Here is a 20329-nt window from a genome sequence, read left to right as displayed (position 1 = left end):
TTCCCGCCTCCAGAAACAGGCTAGTAAAACCCACTCACTCTAATACAGGTATTGATACAATATAGGCCCAAGTATGTGGCTGCCAACTAAGAACCCTAAAAGGTTCTTAGGAGGGGATATACTCAGACCCACAAATCTTGGATCTCCACCCTAAAATGTCTACTATCACTTTTTGATAATCGTAAGGAGATCTCCAAGGAACAATGACCAAGACTGGAAGCAAAAAGGTTTATTTTAACATACTTCTCCAGAGCACCTCTGTGCTTCCCCACCACACCTCTGGGTGCTGGGGTATTAAAATTTTTGGAGTCGGGCATGATTAGTTAAGAAATATTTGACTCTTTAGCATAAAGCAAAATCCAGCTCCCTCTCTACCACAAATTAGAAGATTTCATGTGTATACCCATACATCTGCTTCTCCAGGTGGGGAAATATTTGTCCCTAATTAGCAATATATATTCAAAGCAAACTATCATGTAGAGTAATGCAGGTAACTACAACGCCTAAGCCCTGCCACATGACTCATTTAATTTGCTTACAACCATTTACAGAGAGGACAGGCGGGCTAGATTTTACTTGTCCTTTGCCTTGTCACGAACAACTAAAACAGTGAAAATTGAAACAGATGATATGGAAAGTACCTTCCAGAGGTTGTACTGCCACTTTAAGTCAAAGGCATATGTATGCAGAATAAAGCTGTTGTAAAATGAAACCAAGAAAAAGTTTAATTCAGAAAGAACATGGGTTTTTTAGTCCTTTTAGCTAAAGAAAGATAAAGATCAAAAAATGATAAAAAGCTCCATCAATAGGAACTATGGTACTTCAACCAATTTTAAGACAAACACCACATCTTCTTTGATTTCACAGTCTAAACTTTTTGAACCCAAAGGGAGGGCAAGTGGGCAAGGTGGGCAAGATGGCTGGTGACCTAGATGGACTGTGCTCTCTGGGTACTGTGATATGGCAGGCATTACTGCCCACTTCTCCAGATGCATCAAAAAATAATTACTCTTGATTGCACTGGTGCTCTTCTGTGCAGTTTTCCTTGCCCACAAATCTGTTATAGCAGTATTGGGATAACGTAATTTAAGGGTTTTCCATGTGTTAGTATAAGAAGTAGACCAAGCAGACTACAGAGCAGAAAGGAACCAAGAGTTTAAGGGGAAGGAAATGCTCTTCCCTCTAAATTTTCGCATACAACTCATTCCTAATCATGGTTGCTCTAATCCAATTGGTTCTAATGCTTTTCTCCACATGGAATTAAAGTTGTTACTTCAGGGAAGAATTTAATCCAGCTCCTCCTGCCTTGCAAAGGTTTTTTTTAATCAGAGGGTGGCTGACTTCAATAAGAGCATTTACAGTATCCCAAGGGCTTCTTTTCCTTTAAAAAAAAAAAAAAATTTAACACCCTTGTCAGACTCCCCTTGTTGGAAGTTTTGGGAGCAAGTTCCTATAGAACGGTCACTCTGAAACCTATGGTCACAGACCTGTAAGAATTTGATTAAACCGTATCCACAGAAAAATGCACAAGCAACAAAATTCTACAAGCCAATTATGGACCCAGGTTAAGAACTTCTAGCTTACAAGAGAGAAAGACTATGGAAAGGATCAAGGTCAGTTGGGGGAGTGGCACCCTTGAAGTCTAAAACAGGACCTCTCCCTCCCTTCCTTAACCAGCAAGCAGGAATACAGTGAGAGTACTAGTTCCCGAGAATAAGGGGTTCCACTCATGGGTAACTTTGGCTTGGGCACGCTATCTTAGAACTGCACTGCCCACAGAGTCTTTCCTTCAGTCTTCTTCTTTCAGAGGTATCAGACATGCCCCATGGTTGTTAGACTCTACCAGACCTAAGTGTATTCCTGCTGTCTTCTCTCTCCCTTTGCACATCCCAGGCATTTTCCTCAGTAAAATTCTTATACTTCTAATCCTACCTTGGGATCTGCTTCTAGGAGGAGCCAAACTACACACGTGCAGCTGCTGCTGTCTCCACAGAGCCCTGAGGAAGGCACCTTGGAGTCTTCCAGTCCTCACTCTAGCACCACACTCCAACACAGAAACTAAACCCCTTGAGACAATAACTTCTTACACATGCCCAGTGTGATAAAGCCCCTGGAAGCCAACAGACTGATGATGGTCTGGTTTCACAGATACAATGGGTAGTTTTCAGATTTTTGCCTTCAGGTCTGAGACAAGGCCTACTAAGGATAAGTGCCAATGATATGGGAGAAATGGCCTGGAAGGCCAAATCAATAATGTCAGATGTATAGAAGGCCTTACCTTTGTCAGGCCTGAAAATATGACCCTGACTCACAGTAGAAATATCTTTTACATTTATACAATAGTAAACATGGAGCTGTACAGTCATAACCAAATTCTGAAAAGTGATACTATTCGACAGGGAGAAGATGGTGTTAGGTCAAGTAAAAACAGCCAAAGCAAAAATCCTATTCCAGAGTATGAGTGACCTTTTGTATTCCCTAGAGAGATTTCAACAACAGTTAGTATAAGACTCAAAGTCAGTTCTTAAGTGTGCCAGTAGGCACTACTGAGTGTGCAAATGCTCTATTGTTTGAGGGTCACAATACCCCAATCCCAGAGCAGTTCGAGGCTTTTAGCCGAAGAAGTAGGTGAAATTCTGAGGTAAATACAAGGGATCATGTCAGAATCCAGCCATGCTATACCACTTGTCCTAAATCATTTCTGTTCCACGGTTAACACTTAGGGCATGCAATATTAAATGACTGTATCAACCTACCCTTTTCTCCTACTAAGACATCCAAAGATCAAATCAGCATTATTTTTCAATTAGCACTGTGATAAAACACTATTATATAAAATAAGACAGAGAAGGAGAATCTTTTTAATTAGCTTTCTCCTGAAATTCTCAAAGAGCAAAATAACCAAATGCTTTGTTTTCCAACCTTTTTTTTTTTTTTGCCCTTTATTCTTGGTTTATGATGTTAAACTCTTAATGACAAAGAAGCAAAGCCCACTTAGCTAGTTTACCAACACATTTGAAGCAAATCAGTCATACTTCTATGTTAACCAAGCATGACAGCAAGGTGATTGAGTAGCTTTCCAAACTACCAGAGCAGCAGGCACTTGCAGAGGCTGCAGTTAAATCAGCACTTCATAAATCGTGCAGGCTCCTGCCCATTTAGATCTCTCTATGCAGAATCGGCAGTCTAACACTGGCTCTCCCAAGCATTAAAAAATCATCACTCTGCTAACCCAACTCACTGTTCAGACGGGTCTTCTTGAATGCAGCCTTTATTACAACCTTACTGCTGCTTCCTACACTGAAGGAATACCATGTTTTTAAGTCAGGAGTTCTTCTTTCTCGCTTCATTTTAATCAGGGGTCTTAACAACGACCCCGATACTGTTACAAAGCACACTGCTTTATAACAGTAAAGCTCTGGAAAACCCAAACAAAAGACACGTCACCCGGTGACGTCAGCCTATATACAGTTCTGTGTGGTCGCAGCACATAAGCAAATCCATTCTTGTGCCGTTTCTCGAAAAAGCTTTTCAGTAAACGCACTCATGCTGCTCCAGGAGCTCTTCTCTGCAACAAGCCGCCCATCTGCCATCAACAAGTTAAGACCGAGAGAACTAACGGCTGCAGAAAGGAGAGGCTGAAGCTTTGATTAACCAGCTGAGCAGTTAGAGGAGGACGAAATTAATAACATATTCAAAACTGATTTAGGGGATCAGAGTGGTCACAGAAAATGAAACCAATGCTTTCGAGAGGAATATCCTAAGGAAAAAACAACTCACCCTGGTGGATTCAATTTTACTCGGAAAGCCTGGGACACAGAAAACAGGAAACTGGTCAAAGGCTCCCGCATGTTAGAGCCTTTTACAGACTCACTGCGTTGAGTCTGACAACCGAGACTGAATGCAGGCTCCAATGTGCTCAGAAGAATGGGTAAGTCCATGTATTTATGTGTCTTGTACAGTCAGCAAGGAATCAATGCTTTTAAAATAATAAGCCACTGAATTCACATTTTATGAGGGAGATCACTGTCACATTTTTGGATTTTGAGGTTTAGGTAAAAACATATATTGCTGATGACAGGATGTGTTTTATCTTCTTTCTTAATGGTTTAAGTTTTGTTCTAGTCATACTAACAAGGTTAGTGTTTCTGCAGCAAATGAAAAATAAGTTATATGTAGTTAAATCTTTTGCCATAATGATATGTTGTTGTTGTTTTAATAGCCCATACGCTCTGCTGAAAAATATCCTATCTTCTTGTCTTCCTTAAATTATATTCTGCAGGCTTACATTTCAAGTGGCCATTAGGGGCCCCTATGCTGGCAGCAATATATGCAATGAGTATGGTTTTAAAAATGCTGCCTGCCCTGGGTATGGCATGTCCACCCAAATGCCGCTGTGAGAAGCTGCTCTTCTACTGCGACTCTCAGGGCTTCCACTCGGTGCCAAACACCACAGACAAGGGCTCTCTGGGCCTGTCCCTGAGGCACAATCACATCACAGAGCTTGAAAGGGATCAATTTGCCAGCTTCAGTCAACTTACCTGGCTCCACTTAGACCATAATCAAATATCAACAGTAAAAGAAGATGCTTTTCAAGGACTATATAAACTTAAGGAATTAATCTTAAGTTCCAACAAAATATTTTATTTACCAAACACAACTTTTACCCAACTGATTAACCTGCAAAATTTGGACCTGTCTTTTAATCAGCTGTCATCTCTGCACCCAGAGCTCTTCTATGGCCTCCGGAAGCTACAGACCTTGCATTTACGGTCCAACTCCCTGCGGACTATCCCAGTACGCCTGTTCTGGGACTGTCGTAGTCTGGAGTTTCTGGATTTGAGCACAAACCGTTTGCGAAGTTTGGCTCGCAATGGATTTGCAGGATTAATCAAACTGAGGGAGCTTCACCTAGAGCACAACCAGCTGACGAAGATTAATTTTGCTCATTTCCTACGGCTTAGCAGTCTGCACACACTCTTCTTACAATGGAACAAAATTAGCAACTTGACATGTGGGATGGAGTGGACCTGGGGCACTTTAGAAAAGCTAGACCTGACTGGAAATGAAATAAAAGCCATCGACCTGACAGTGTTTGAAACGATGCCTAATCTTAAAATACTCCTCATGGATAACAACAAGTTAAACAGCCTTGATTCCAAGATCTTAAACTCCCTGAGATCCCTCACAACCGTTGGCCTCTCTGGCAATCTGTGGGAATGCAGCCCTCGAATATGTGCTTTGGCCTCCTGGCTGGGCAGTTTCCAAGGTCGGTGGGAGCATTCCATCCTATGCCACAGCCCCGACCACACCCAAGGAGAGGATATACTAGATGCAGTCCACGGATTTCAGCTCTGCTGGAATTTATCAACCACTGTCACCGCCATGGCTACAACTTATAAAGATCCAACCACTGAATATACAAAAAGAATAAGCTCATCAAGTTACCATGTGGGAGACAAAGAAATCCCAACTACTGCGGGCATAGCAGTTACTACTGAGGAACACTTTCCCGAACCAGACAATGCCATCTTCACTCAGCGGGTAATTACGGGAACAATGGCTTTATTGTTTTCTTTCTTTTTTATTATTTTTATAGTGTTCATCTCCAGGAAGTGCTGCCCTCCCACTTTAAGAAGAATTAGGCAGTGCTCAATGATTCAGAACCACAGGCAGCTCCGATCCCAAACACGACTCCATATGTCAAACATGTCAGACCAAGGACCATATAATGAATATGAACCCACCCATGAAGGACCCTTCATCATCATTAATGGTTATGGACAGTGCAAGTGTCAGCAGCTGCCATACAAAGAATGTGAAGTATAATATCTACCCATCATCAAAAATCACATCAGATAAGTAACCTATTTTACATAGTAGGGGCTAAATACATATCTAATTTTTACCAATGGTGACATTAAGGCTAATTTTTCCAAACCAAGTAGAGACTTAGGTTTCTGACGTGTTGAAATATTTTTAATTTTTTTTTAATGAAACCATATTTTCAGTGTTAAATGAAGCGATGCTCACATTAATTTGCACTCTTGTTGGAAAGTCTAAAAATGCTTAATTCAAAATAAGACATTTCATGTATGTAATTATACGCTATCGTGGGTAAACATTTACACTAAGGTCTCCATATGCTATTTTTTTCTACTGAAAACAGTTTGGAAAGAAGCTACTGAGTAGAAAGAGATATGGATCAATACTTGTTTGATCATTGCTCTCTACCCCAAGTACCACAACTTGGCTTGCTGCTTAAAAGGAGACTTAGCAAAGTTCTCTTGTATGATAATTTGGTATTTACTCAAACCTATTTACTGTCAGCGTGGGGAGTAGCATTTCACATATGCTGAAGACTGGTCAATATTAAACACTCTTCTTCCAGAGTTTTTACCTGGGTTAATAGATATTATCAAAGTCCATATCATGAAATCAGAACCCTTTATGTAATTCTAATACTTTAATATATTTAAACAATGAATCCAAGTGATTGTGAAAAGGTCTCATTACAATGAAATCAATACTAAATAATTACACTGACTTCGTTTCATATCTCTAGTTTGACTTATAATGGACATGTTGATTTTTGTGGCATTTAGATACTTACTTTAAACTAGTGTTAAATTATCACTTTACTAATTAGTTTACTAAATCCTATATATACATTTATATGTGAAAAAAGACTTAGAAATTATTTTGGAGAGAAAAGAGATAAACTGAGTCAATTTAGCAATCCTATGACCAGCTGCTCACTCTAGTTTGAAAGCACACACAAATACACTCTCTCTCCAGTCTCTCTCTTTCTCCCCCTGTCCTCCACCCCCCACCTCCATCTCTCCCTCAACTGCCAAGATCAAAGATGCCTTGACAAAGGGGTTTAAATCTCTTTCTTCTGCCTTTTCCTGATCTTCAAGCCTCAAAGAGCCAAATTAAAAATAACTGGCTAGCAACAGGCATAATACTGATTCTTGTTAGAATATATTTTAAAGGAACCTTGAAAAAATCACTTTATAAATGTTATATGCTAAATTTTGACTTTTTAATGGATACCTATTCTTACTGTAAGAGCAGGTCCTTCTAAGTGAAGGGAACAACACATATCTGAGGCAAACCTTCTCATGGCAGAACACAATATATGCCTATGCAGCCACACAGTGGTAACTCGAAGGAGGTGAGGGGATGAAAGAGAAAGGCAGCATTTTGAAATATGACTCTTGCTGAAACAGGTTAGCAAAGTTAAAAGGTAGCCAAGCAAATGGGCAACTATACATGATCTGCATCAAACAGGGCAAGGCCCAGGGACCTGCAGCTGGAAAGGGGACGGGGGGAGGTTCTCTGGTATTAATATAAATGTTCAGTAATTAAAAAATGATAATGATGCCACACTTTTCATGTAGAAAAGAGCCACAACTTTGTTTCTTCCATTATGATTTCTATGGAGAAACTATGACATATTTAGGATTTAGATGCAAGTTACCAATTGACACAGAATTTTTCCATAAATGAGGTGCCATGTATGTAGTAGCAAAAACCATGAAATTAGACTACTGACTTGATTTTAGAAGAATGAGCATTTTTACAACTGACATTTGCTGATGAGAAAAAAGGCATAAATTCGTAGAGAAAACCACTACCATAAAAAAAAGTTATCTTTTACTTAACATGATATCCTTCATTCAAGGCATATTTCTTCCCAGGATTGAATTGAACACATGTTAAGATTACAGTTTAATCCATGAGATTTAATACTAAGAGAGGGATGTCTACCTACATTTCAAATAAAATGTGTCTCAGTAAAAAGCAGACAAGATCACAAATTATGGTAAGAATGTGCTCTCTACAATTTTTAAGGTGGGTAGATTAGTTTGGCAAAGTCTCAGCCCATCTCAGCTGATCCTGAGCAGTGAGCATTTCACCTCTTGTTAAACCAGACACTAGGCCTGCCTGGGCAAGGACAGAAGCTGATTTTACGGCATAGAGCACGTCTCACAGCTTCCTTACAGAGGGCTGGATCAGAAGCCCCATTACAAATGAGAGCTCCACAAGCTAAAATTTACCAACCCATTTATCAGGGTAACCATGGCCATTTGTCAGAGAACAACTTTATCACAATACAACTGTGTCCTGGACACACAAGATTCCACTAGCCCTGGAGGATAGCAGAGTAGTTTCCATCATTTCAACCACAACCCAAAATTAATTGAAACTGTGAGCAGAAGGGTGAGAAATAGTGGCTGGGAGTCCCCACATTAACCCTAAAGATTACAGTTAGTGAAATGGACCGTCAATTGGCAAAATCCTTAATGTATGTAGGAAAGAAAATTGGAAAAGCAAGCCATTTAGTAATTCAGGGGAACAGCATAGCCAAGGCCACCAGGGCATACTTTTCAGTTGAAAATTAACAGATTTTTTTTGGCCCTTCGTTTTTTGGGCAATGCTCTCTGAGAAAAGTGAATAACCGTGCCAAATAGCATTTTCCATTTCCATTTAAAGCGCGAATTTCCCTTTTCAATTGCCTATAGAAGGCAGAATTTCTTTTAATTTTGGTCTATTTGTGTTTTGGTATCAGCACAGGTTTGAAGATGAGGCTGTTAGTCATATGTGCTCTCCTTACCAACTGGCTCGGGTGGAAGAGCATCACAACTACACTGCAGATCCTGGTAATATAATGTTAGGCCTTTTGTCTTTTGCTGTCGTTTTATCCTCTTCAATGCCCCCTCTCCCTTTTTTCACTTTAAAGATTAGAGGAAAATGACCACTTAAAACACAGAAAAATAATTAAAGCTCTCTGGAAAAAGCAAGCTAACAAAGGCTATGATACTGTACCCACCTAGTAACCAAGAGCTAGCTTGGAATCATTTATATTCATTTCTGTAGCTTGCCAGGGATTTCAATCACCTTTCTGAAATGAGAGTGAGCTGATAAATTTGCAAATCCATACACAACTCAGAGAATACCCTCTGCCAACATCAAATAGCAAAGATACTAATTTTTTAGGCCAAAAATCTGCACTAACACATGTAATTTCTTACTGTGCCTAAGTTAATTTCTGTACCAATTCATTGAATGGAATTGATTTTACTTTCCCACTCCACTAATTATTAAAATCCATCTGCTTATTCTAATGCTAGTCACCAAGAGCTAGACTCTTTCCAATAAAAATGAACCCTATGTAACACTAGGTCTTAATCCTAAAATTCAAAACAGGCGTATCATTTTCTTAAGGCATACGTCCTACGCAACTATGGGGGGGAGCTATAAATGTCCCGTTCTCTCCAAAGTGTGGCTATCAGTATGAAATTTTGAAATATTATTTTTAGAAGATGACTTACATGATCATTTTCCTAATAAAGCAATACAATGACAGACTCGTCTCAAAAATCTGTTTTGGGACATGCTTTTCAATATCTTATTGGTTAAATTGCTTCAACCAGAAAAAGACAGAAGACAAAAGTGATAAGGCCATCCACAGATAATTAAATATTTCTGTTCCTAACCTAGGGCAAACTCGTAGTACTTAAATAATTTAAGGCAAAAAACGAGTAGTAAATGACTGTTTAAGCTTTCATACTGCTATTGCAGACATTTGGAAATGTCTGCTACTCCTTCAATTAACCTATTCTTCCTTGGCAATTTTTTAAAAGCCTGATCTATGGAATGTTTGATGAACATTCCTATCAACACTGAAACTGGAAACTGAAAGTACAGTCCAAACCTATTGTGTTCAATCACCCTAAGCCATTTGGGTGGGTGGGTGGGGGTGGGAGGTGGTCAAGTGGGTCGGGAGGGTGGGAAGAAAATACGATTATACTGGGGTGGGGTGGGGGGTGGGGGTTGGGGACAAGTGCAGTGTACAGGGAAGTTTTGTTATTAAAATTGTGTATACTGTAAACAGCCAATGTCTTTCTTTTTTTTCCAAAGCTTTTCCTTGGTAACCTATCAATTTTGACATGTGAAAGTTGAAAACTCATTTATGACAGATATAGAAACCTTAAATGAACAGTTGTTTTGTACCATGTTCTCTATAATGCCAAATGTGCCAGTTGGAAAAGGGGCAGCTAATCATCACGTGTCTTCATTCGGAGACAGGCAAAACTAGGCTAGGAAGTAAGGCAGGGAGGGGAGGGCTGGCTAAGAAACCACCATGCCAGTAAACAGCAGCCATGCAATAAGAAGCTGCTCTGTCACAAGTCTTAGCAAGTGGACAAACAGCTGTCTGTGCGGCTCACAGGGCCAAAGGTTGGCCGCCATCCCCCACCCTCCCCTGTGTTCCGCCACAGCCTGGGGAACTTCAAAAAGGTACTCAATTGCCCATACCCAGCAAACAGTAACTTGGCCTCTACCTCAGGGATCTGTTGGAGTAGATCCTAGCAGTACCTTGCACACCACTCCTGGGAAGGAGGTCCACAGGTGCTGACCATGCTGGGGTCTCCAGGATCCCTACATGACCCATTCTATCCCAGACACCAGCTCAGTAAGTATGGATAGGGGAAAAGGAGGGAAGATTTTTAACTAGCCTCCCTTGCTTGACATAAACATCCTCAGGACAGGATGCTTTGCCTCGGCAACACTGGGGGCAGAAACGGCCCTGGCCTTGGGAATTGACTGCCACAGGTCGCTGTACTTGCCAGGGTGACCTTACTACTTCTCCAGGCCAGGAGCAGTACAACAGGACCAGACAGGCAGGAATAAACACCTAGGGATGAGGGGATCAGAGACGCTAAGGGAATTCTTACACCAGGAACCTCAGAAGAATTAGGGCAGAGGCAGGAAGCACAATACAGAATTTTACTGTCAAACTAACTCATCCAGTATGCACTAGAGGGCACAGGTGATAGTAGTTTCAAGTTGCACAAAGGAATGAGTTCCTATCCTTTATAGAGTTAAAAGCAGAGCTTATTAACATAATTCTCGTACATTTTAATCTTGAAAATCCCATGTAAAGCTACATCTGATTTCTTTATCAGTTATTTTAATTAGTTTTGCCTGTATGCCACAGCATTCTCAGGTTCCCACTCAGATTTATAATAGAATTCTTCAAGGTCTGTGTGAAGAGATTTTTTTTTCTTTCTTTAAATATATCTAACCAGCTGGGTACTCGAGTCTCCCTTAGAGAGACAAAATGTACTACAAATTGTCTTTTACAAAGAAAGAAGGGAAAAAGAGGTGAAAATCACAGCTATTCCCACATCTCCCCTTAGCATGAGTTCCTCCTCACTAGCCAATGTTTTGGGAACACTTCTAAGGGACAGATGCTGAGCCTCCCTGAAGCTCTATCTGAAGGAGACCTTAAAGAGCAAGACATCTCCAAAGGCAAGTACAATGAAACATGCTTTGCTGCAAAGCCCACCAGTGAATATACCCTCCCTTTAAACACGGAGGCCAAGAGCAAAGCTAGCCCATCCTCCATCTCAGGACCTCCAACATGAAAGAGCACCTGTGAACAACAATCCTGAAGGCAGGGGCCAACAGCTCTACCACCACCCAAACAGAGAAGGCTCTTCCTTCATTTGGGAACCAGATTTTAAAACTGCAGCCCCAGAGACAATTCCCAAAGCCTTTTCACAACTTCCATGAAGAGACTTCACCAAGAACCACAGCAAAGAGACGTAAAAATGTCATAACTTTACTGAATATCCATTCACAATTGTGTTCAGTGCACAAAAACTCCATCTTTAGGCCCTGGTGTTTCTACCACGTGCGCGCGCGCACACACACACACACACACACACACACACACACACACACACACACAATCTCCAGGTTGCTTTTTCTGGAAAATCATATGATAAAAACTCTACAGCCATTTATCTGCTTCATTATCATGAGAACCAAAAAAGTTCCTCCTGTGATAAACAAAAACATTTCCTATGGCCTCACTGCCAAATACCTAGAGGGTAAGTGCTCAGCACCTAAAGATCTCTGAAAACAATGTATTTATCATTTACATATAGCCTAAAAGTCAAGGAAACTTAGCAAAATACATTCATATGTACAGAATGATTGAAATAAGGATGTAAAAAGATCAAAAGCAGGGATTCTTAATTCTAAGGGTCCAGGATATGTTTCATAGGATGCAAGAATCTCTTGAAATTATATTGCAAATATTGTGTTGAGTCTAGCAATTTCACCAGATCCTAAACCATTTTGGTTAACTCACAAAAAAGCCCTAACAGAGCAATGAAACAATTCTAATATACACTAATTGGGCCTTGATCTTCCTGGCCAAGGCAAAGAAGAAAATCAACAGCTTTCGTCTGATAAAGGAAGCACATTGGTTTATTTGGAGGGAATGACACAAATGCAAAAGTCTGTGAATTATCTTTAAAATAGAGCCAGCTTTAGGAACAATAAGGAAACATGTCAGACAATATCCCCAAGGAGCTTTTAGAGAACAGGCAGACATGTTTTTCATGTCAGCCCTTGAAAAAACTATGGGAAAGGAGGCAACACAAGCATGATGCATGCTTTGTGGTATGATCTAACCTTTGTTGTGACCCAAGGCAAGAGCCTATAAAGTCAGCAAGAATGAATATGCACCTACTTGGAAGAACAGTTCATGTTTTCTCCTTATCACATCCCTGGGACCCAAACTAGAGTGTTCCATCACATAAGGGACACCCAGTAAATTCCTAATCCATTACATTATAAATCTTCTAGGCTAGGAGTACAATTTAAAACTCTTCCATTACATTATGAATGAAGAGAAGCACATTTCATGCATCATCTCTAGTTATGCTGATGATAATCATAAATGTTCTCCTTGGGTAAGAATCTATAAGATGATAACTAATTTTCAAAGAAAGAACACATTTAAAAAGATAAAGCGTTCAATGGTCTGAATAGCTGTCAGAAATTTAACAGTCTCTTTAAAATTTAAAACCCATTCTGTATGCCGTTAGCAAAACCTCCTAGGTTTCAACAGGAGCAAATAGAGACCTGTGTTCAGAGACCTGCCCCACACTTGGGCCTGTCACCCTGGACAAGTCCATCAGCCTCACTGTGCCTTGGGTCTCTCACCCTTAAGTTGGAATTAATAGCAGTAACAACCAAAAGGGAATTTAATACATGCAAAGTCCTGAGAAAGTCCTGAACACAGTAAATATTTAACAAATGTTTGCTATTTTTAGTAACAATATGTGGAGAACTAGATGAGAGAGATCCACCAAGTAGAGAATATAATCACATTAAAGACATGTAAGGCCCCTGAGTTGCTCCCTGAAACTCGCTACTTTCTAGTATTACTTCCCTCACTAAGTTAACGTATAGTATCTATACGTTATACGTTATATAACGTTATACGTTATCTATACTAAGATTGACAATTAGTGAGAGCTTTTAATAAGCCAATAGCCTGGATACACTTTTTGTATCTAATATTGATATAGAACTGACCATATCATCTCATAGTCAAGTAATCTGCTTTATATAAATGTACTATTATATTAGTCATGACATTACTTTAGTTTGGCTTCATGAATCAAGGCTAAATTTCATAAGATTTAGAATCCATATTTCCAAAATTCCTTCTGGGTAAGAAAGTCACTTAAAAATCAAGTAATGTTGGGCTTCCCTGGTGGCGCAGTGGTTGAGAGTCCGCCTGCCGATGCAGGGGACACGGGTTCGTGCCCCGGTCCGGGAGGATCCCACATGCCGCGGAACGGCTGGGCCCATGAGCCATGGCCACTGAGCCTGCGCGTCCGGAGCCTGTGCTCCGCAACGGGAGAGGCCACCACAGAGAGAGGCCTACATACCACAAAATAAAATAAAATAAAATAAAAAAATCAAGTAATGTCTTTCCTTGTTCAGTAAAATTATATAGGACAACACATACCATCCATTATCACAAACAGATTCTGTTTTTCAAAATAAATATAAAATAATCTCATTGATATCTCGGCCTCTGACAATTTTATTTTAGTACAAAATACATAACTGAGAATTAAGGATCACTATTACGTTCGGGTTTCTTTGCTTAGGAAACAATGTACTTCAAGCCTACCACATCTAATTTAGGAAGCAGCCCATCCAATTGTGGCAGATTTAGTTCCTAGGCAGATTTGTCAGAATTATTGAGGGGTCTGAGCAAGGGAAGTATGAGAATTTTAAAAGACAAAGATAACCCGTCAATCCAGGAGGATATGTTTCATGACTGTTGTACAGTGATCCTCCATATTACCAAAATCTCTATTAAATATAAAGCTTGTGCAGAATTAACCTGTCTGAATGAAGACACACATCTGGTCATATCAGAACCTACAGATCTTATGGCCCAGATTTTTCAACTCAAGAACTTCTTCTTGACATTGTCTTCCCCAAGATCATGATCCAGTTTATCCAAGAAGGCAAATTACTTTATCTGCTCCTTCATCTGCAACTTTTCTGCACTTTCCCCATCTCTTGACCCTAGGCTTGTTCTCCTTCCTCTTTTACCACCACATAAACAAGCTTTTCACATTTCTCCTTCTCTTCATGGTTTCCAAAACTCCAAGGATAAACAACCTTATTGGGGGGAAACTGTTCAGTTGTAGTATATCCAGTGCTAAGCAGCCCCTTTTTAAGAAATAGCCATAATTTCAAAAATACTCCTCAACTCCACAAAACCAAGTGTCTGTCAGCTTCAAACTAATCCATACAACTTGGAAAATACTGTTAGAAAATACTGTTAGAAACACAATCTGAGTTACGCATCTGAGTTGTCTTCTCAGTATACCCTTCCCTTTGCATAGATTCAAGTAACAAATAATGTTTATTCACTTTGCTGTTACTTTCAAAAGACAAGAAATACCAGTCATTTAAGGATAGTGCCCTTTTTGCTCTTAATAATTAGCACTCACTCCAGCTCTCTGACTAAATAAAATCCCTAACACTCTTCACATCTTTAATATTAATAGCTATTTTGCTGGTTTTATGTGGGGGTGGGGAACATGCCTTGGGGCATAAAGGACACAGGTACACGGGCCATGGTTGTAAAAGTTTCAGAAATATAGAATTCTCAAGATAATAGGTAGTAATCCTTACCTCCCTCATCTGTGCTCTAAAATTTCATACCAGTTTTGTCAGGATCCCAATGAACTGGCCACAAAAACACTGACCTTTCACTCGAAAGTACGTTCTGCCATAGTTTTTGCTCCAAACAGAGAAAAAGACAAGAGCATCAGGCACCCCATGCTACGACTGTCGCCCATGGCACACACTAAGAACTGGGTTCAGAAGTGACCCTGACAATGCTACCTTCTCTCTGATCAATCTCCCTAACTCTCCCTTGAAATTCACAAGGGAAAATAATGGCAGTGAGAAAGAAGAGAAAAGAATCTACTACCCTCAGCACACTTCTGTAGGCATCTTGGGACAGTGTCAGGTCACCACATCTCCCTCATCTCCTGACAATCCCTTGAGGCCAGTGGGTGCAAAACTGCTCTCTGACACTTGCCATCAACTTCCAACAACTAGAGCCCATTTTATGATTGTGGTAAAACTGCCAGGCTAAGATTTATCTACTACTCTACATGAAAGCAGGTGGTCAAGAATTTTCTTCTTTTTGATGCAGCATTCCTAAAGTGTCAAAAGACATTATAGTGCATAAGCGATATCATCATTGAGACACCCAATTTGTGCTCTCTTAGAATTACACGTGAGATGAATTACAGATAGAATGTGAAGAAACAAACTGTAAAAGGGTTTATCTAAAGTCTGCTTGACCTTCCCACAAGATACATCACCATAAATTATTACAAAAATTATTAAACAAATACAATTCTGTTAAAAACACAAATCTTCTGGCTCTCCAAAATAATAATCAGTATTTTGAAGATCGTGCCTTCTAAATATTTTACATCAATTTTCAAACACACACACACACAGTCCTCAGTTTAAACTGAAGAGGGGACAGGATGGGACGGGAGGTGGGGCATCTGGGGATTAGATAAAACCTATGAAAGGCTATATTCTTTATTCTGATTTATTAATTAGCATTTAAACTAAACATTTAAACCAAGACCTAATATCAACTGGGATTCAGAACACTATGGATGGCATAGATTGGGAAGGGGAGGAGTAAGAAAGATTAAGATTCAGCTTTTCACATGTTAAAGCTGAAATTTAAGTAGAGATGACAAATCCAGGGTAAAGATCTAGGCTGGAAATATAAATTTTGAAGTCATCATCAGTGAATAGGGGTATTGAAAGTCATAAAACTGAATGATTTCACCAAGAGACTGAGAGATGAAGAAGAGAATCATAAAACCACACTTTTCTCCTACACCAACCTGAGGAATCTTTAAACAATATCTATCAAATGGCAGTCAACCAAAAAAGGATGGGTACCCAGCAATCCCACTACTGGGCACATACCCTGAGAAAACCATAATTCAAAAAGAGTCATGTACCACAATGTTCACTGCAGCTCTATTTACAATAGTCAGGACATGGAAGCAACCTAAGTGTCCATTGACAGATGAATGGATAAAGAAGATGTGGCACATATATACAATGGAATATTACTAGCCATAAAAAGAAACGAAATTGAGTTATTTGTAGTGAGGTGGATGGACCTAGATTCTGTCATACAGAGTGAAGTAAGTCAGAAAGAGAAAAACAAATACTGTATGCTAACACATGTATATGGAATCTAAGAGAAAAAAAAAAGGTCATGAAGAACCTAGGGGTAAGACGGGAATAAAGACACAGACCTACTAGAGAATGGACTTGAGGATATGGGGAGGGGGAAGGGTAAGCTGTGACAAAGTGAGAGAGTGGCATGGACATATATACACTACCAAACGTAAAATAGATAGCTAGTGGGAAGCAGCCGCATGGCACAGGGAGATCAGCTCGGTGCTTTGTGACCACCTAGAGAGGTGGGATAGGGAGGGTGGGAGGGAGGGAGATGCAAAAGGGAAGAGATATGGGAACATATGTATATGTATAACTGATTCACTTTGTTATAAAGCGGAAACTAACATACCATTGTAAAGCAATTATATTCCAATAAAGATGTTAAAAAAATTAATACCATCTGTATACAATACCACAAAGGAAGTAAAATCTCATTATAAAAAGGTAAACTATTCAAAATAGCAACAAAACTTTAGTATTTAAGACTAATCTAAAAAGAAAGAAACAAGATGTTCTTAGAGATGATGGTAAAACCTGTTGAAAAATAAAAGAACACCTGCATAAGTGAAATAGTAGGCAATGTGTACGAATAGGAAGGTTCAGTGTTGCAAAGATGTCAATTAATCTACAAATCCAGTGGCATTCCTAATAAAATCCTAATAGCACAGTGCAGTGAAAATGAGAAATGGACCTTTGTGTTCATATGAAAAATTAAAGGCTCAAGAATTGACAAGAAAGAAAGAGAACGTGCGGCAATCAAAAAAGCAGGTCTGTTGTGTTTTTTTTTTTTGGCCACACCATGCAGCATGCAGGATCTTAGTTCCCTGACCAGGGATCAAACCCATGCCCCCTGCATTGGGAGCATGGAGTCTTAACCACTGGACTGCCAGGGGAGTCCCAGAAAAGCAGGTTTTAATGTGGGGGGAAATGTACGGCTCATGTACTTGAGCTACAAGGTAGCCAAATATTCAATAACATGATAACCATATAATGTTCTCTATCTTGATAAAGGATTGGGGTACAAAGTGTGTGCATTTATCAAAACCTATCACGTAATATACTTAAAATTTATACATTTCACTATATAAAATTTACGATAATAAAACTGAACTCTAGTTAAATGACATGCATACTGCAATGTTTAGAGGTGAAATACCCAAGTACCTGCAACTGACTTTGAAATACATCAAAACAATAAAAAGATGGATACAGGAATGGATAAATATGTGACAAAGCAAATATATCAAAAAGTCAATCACAGAATCTAGGAAATAGGTGTGTGTATATATGGTGTTCACTGAACAGTCTTTCAGCTTCTGTGTATGTATGAAAATTTTCACAATAAAATGTTGGGAGGAAAGGAAAAAAATATAATTACAATTGTAATTTATGGTATTGGCAATCTAACATAGTATTCCTCTCAACTAGACCTACAGCACTGCATGGTGGTTAAGAGCTTGAACTCTGGAGCCAGGCTAGGTTCAAAGTGTAGTACCTCCACTTACTACCTGTGAGATCTTAAACAAGTCATTTAATCTCTATGTCTTAACAGTATCAAACTCGTGCTCTGAAGATTAAATGGGAATGTGTGTGAAGTACTTAGAACAATTCCTGGCACACAGCGCTAAAGTGTGACCTGTATTACTACTACTACTACTACTACTACTACTACTACTATTACTCCTCCTTCTTCACAATATTTTAAAATATATAATTCAACAAGTACTTCAATTTCCACTATACAAGGTGCTATGGTGATATAGGCCCTTGCCCTCAGGAGTTTATAGTTAGTCAGAGGTAAAACTTAAAATATTCAATAAATAACTAATAAAAGAAGATAAGCCCAAAAGAGGTGAACTGGATGGTACCACCAAATTGCTGATATTTAGAAAACAGGGAGGGCACTGAAGAATGCCGTGGAGAAAACAGCCTAAAGCTAGGTACAAAAGCACCATCAGGATTTCAATATGGCTGGGTACAGAGTGGCCAGAGCCACTAATCTGACAGATGATACCAGTAAGTGCAGCGAAGGTAGGGCCAAATGCCAAGGGGCCTCTGGGACCAGGAAAGGTGCTCAGATTTAACATGGTCAGCAAGAAGGGCCACTCCGGATTTGTGGAGATGGCTGGGATATGATGGTCAAAGTGGTGATTTAGAAAAACGTATTTTAGCAATTTTTATTTTGCTGAGAAACACAAAACCTATAACTTTAACTATCAGAAAAGGGCTGCTAAGGAAGATGGATAAAAGAAAGGTTTATTGAAGGACAGGCAAAGGGTAAGAACCAATGATCAGTTGAAAAAAAAAACAAACGACTCTTTGTAAGAGCTTTGCTCAAGAGAAATGGGTAGCGTGAGGGGCAGAGATGTAAGAAATCATTCATTCACTAGGATGTACTAAACAGAGCCTCCAAGTTCTCATGTTAAATTTCAAGTTTTCACTATTAATCTCCAATCTGAAACTGTTTTCTGAGAAGATACATAGTTTCTCCATGCTTCTATATTTACAACTTTTTTTTATCAAGTATCAAAAAGGATACTTTTTGATACTTTTCCATGTCTCATGACTTAGACATGGAAAAGGCAGAACCAGTAAGTATGGGGCAAAGGTCTGGTTTGGGTCCCATTCACTCTAGTGAAATCTACCCTTTTTCCCCATCTTATTCATGTACTCTTAAATTTTCTAGAAACTAAACTTTCAAACTTTTAGAACAATAATTTTTGATTCCCTTATATGGTGCAAAATTAAACAGAAATGCAGGAGCACAGTGTAGTGACAACCTGCTAATTTAAGTCTCTCACATACTACAAAAGAATCTTATTACAAGGTTTAATGTGTTACTTTCATATATAAGAGGTTGACTAATGGCTTCACTGTTAGAAACCTCAGTGTAACTGCTGGTTTTGTTAAAAACTATGTGGCATGGCTGCCAATACAATTTTAATAAAAGCCCCAAACATTACCTAAGTCCTATCTTAATAACAGAAATTGAAGGTGAAAAATGACATCTTAAGGGTTACATTTCACAACAGCAACAAGTTTCAAAATTCAGAATCCTTTCATTCCCTACTTGAATTTAACACTATCATGTTTTTGGTTTCCTGTCTGTAATCAAATACTTCCTCTTTCTTGAGAAAGACTCAGAAACCATCTTACTTATAAGAGTTCCTCAGTGTGTCAAATAAGAAAAAACATTTCTTTTCTTTTTCAGATTTTCATTACAATCAAGACTAGCTGAAAAAAAAGAAAAGGGAAAATTTAAAACATATAGGGTAATTTGAGCAATCTTTTAAATACCTGTAGGAAAGAAATGGAAAACTGAGTAAGAAAGCTATGTATTTTTTTGGGTGCGTGGAAGAAAGTAGAAAAAAGGAGAAGTTAGGTTTTCCCTCCTTAAACAATTAACAATTATAAATATTTATGCACCCAACATAGGACCACCCCCGCTTATACCAATGGACAGATCATTCAAACAGAAAATAGATAAGGAAACACAAGCTTTAAATGACACAATAGACCAGATAGAATTAATTGATCTTTATAGGACATTCCACCTGAAACTGGCAGAATACACTTTCCTCTCAAGTGCACATGGAAAATTCTCCAGGACAGATCACACCTTGGATCACAAATCAAGCCTCAGAAAATTTAAGAAAATTGAAATCATATCAAGCATCTCTTCGGACCACAATGCTATGAGCCTGGA

The 20329-nt window shown here is 39.2% G+C and overlaps 2 protein-coding genes across 6 annotated transcripts in view; one reads left to right on the top strand and one right to left on the bottom strand.

Moving 5' to 3' along the window:
• CTNNA1 (catenin alpha 1) overlaps positions 1-20329 on the bottom strand; it is a 345218-nt gene that overhangs the window by 52366 nt on the left and 272523 nt on the right. Inside the window, exon 1 of one of the 4 annotated variants that reach the window (XM_060296267.2) lies at positions 3242-3390. The exons of the other annotated variants lie outside the window; for them this stretch is intronic. The gene's annotated coding sequence lies outside the window, so the exon portion shown is untranslated. Of the gene's footprint in view, positions 1-3241; positions 3391-20329 lie in introns of those variants that run through there. 4 annotated transcript variants of the gene reach the window in all.
• LRRTM2 (leucine rich repeat transmembrane neuronal 2) lies at positions 3257-9742 on the top strand. Of its 2 annotated transcripts, none has more exons than XM_060296268.1 (2): positions 3257-3931; positions 4283-9742. In XM_060296268.1, the coding sequence occupies exons 1-2, from the start codon at positions 3928-3930 to the stop codon at positions 5827-5829; spliced, it is 1551 nt and encodes a 516-aa protein (XP_060152251.1). In that variant the 5' UTR covers positions 3257-3927; the 3' UTR covers positions 5830-9742. The 2 variants fall into 2 exon arrangements, with proteins under 2 accessions (XP_060152251.1, XP_060152252.1); XM_060296269.1 differs by having other exon boundaries at positions 3258-3931; positions 4711-9742.

This window comes from Globicephala melas, chromosome 3 (genome assembly GCF_963455315.2).
Source record: "Globicephala melas chromosome 3, mGloMel1.2, whole genome shotgun sequence".
NCBI lineage: Eukaryota > Metazoa > Chordata > Mammalia > Artiodactyla > Delphinidae > Globicephala > Globicephala melas.
Note: the sequence above shows the minus strand (reverse complement) of the source record. Positions and strands in the feature narration are given on the sequence as shown.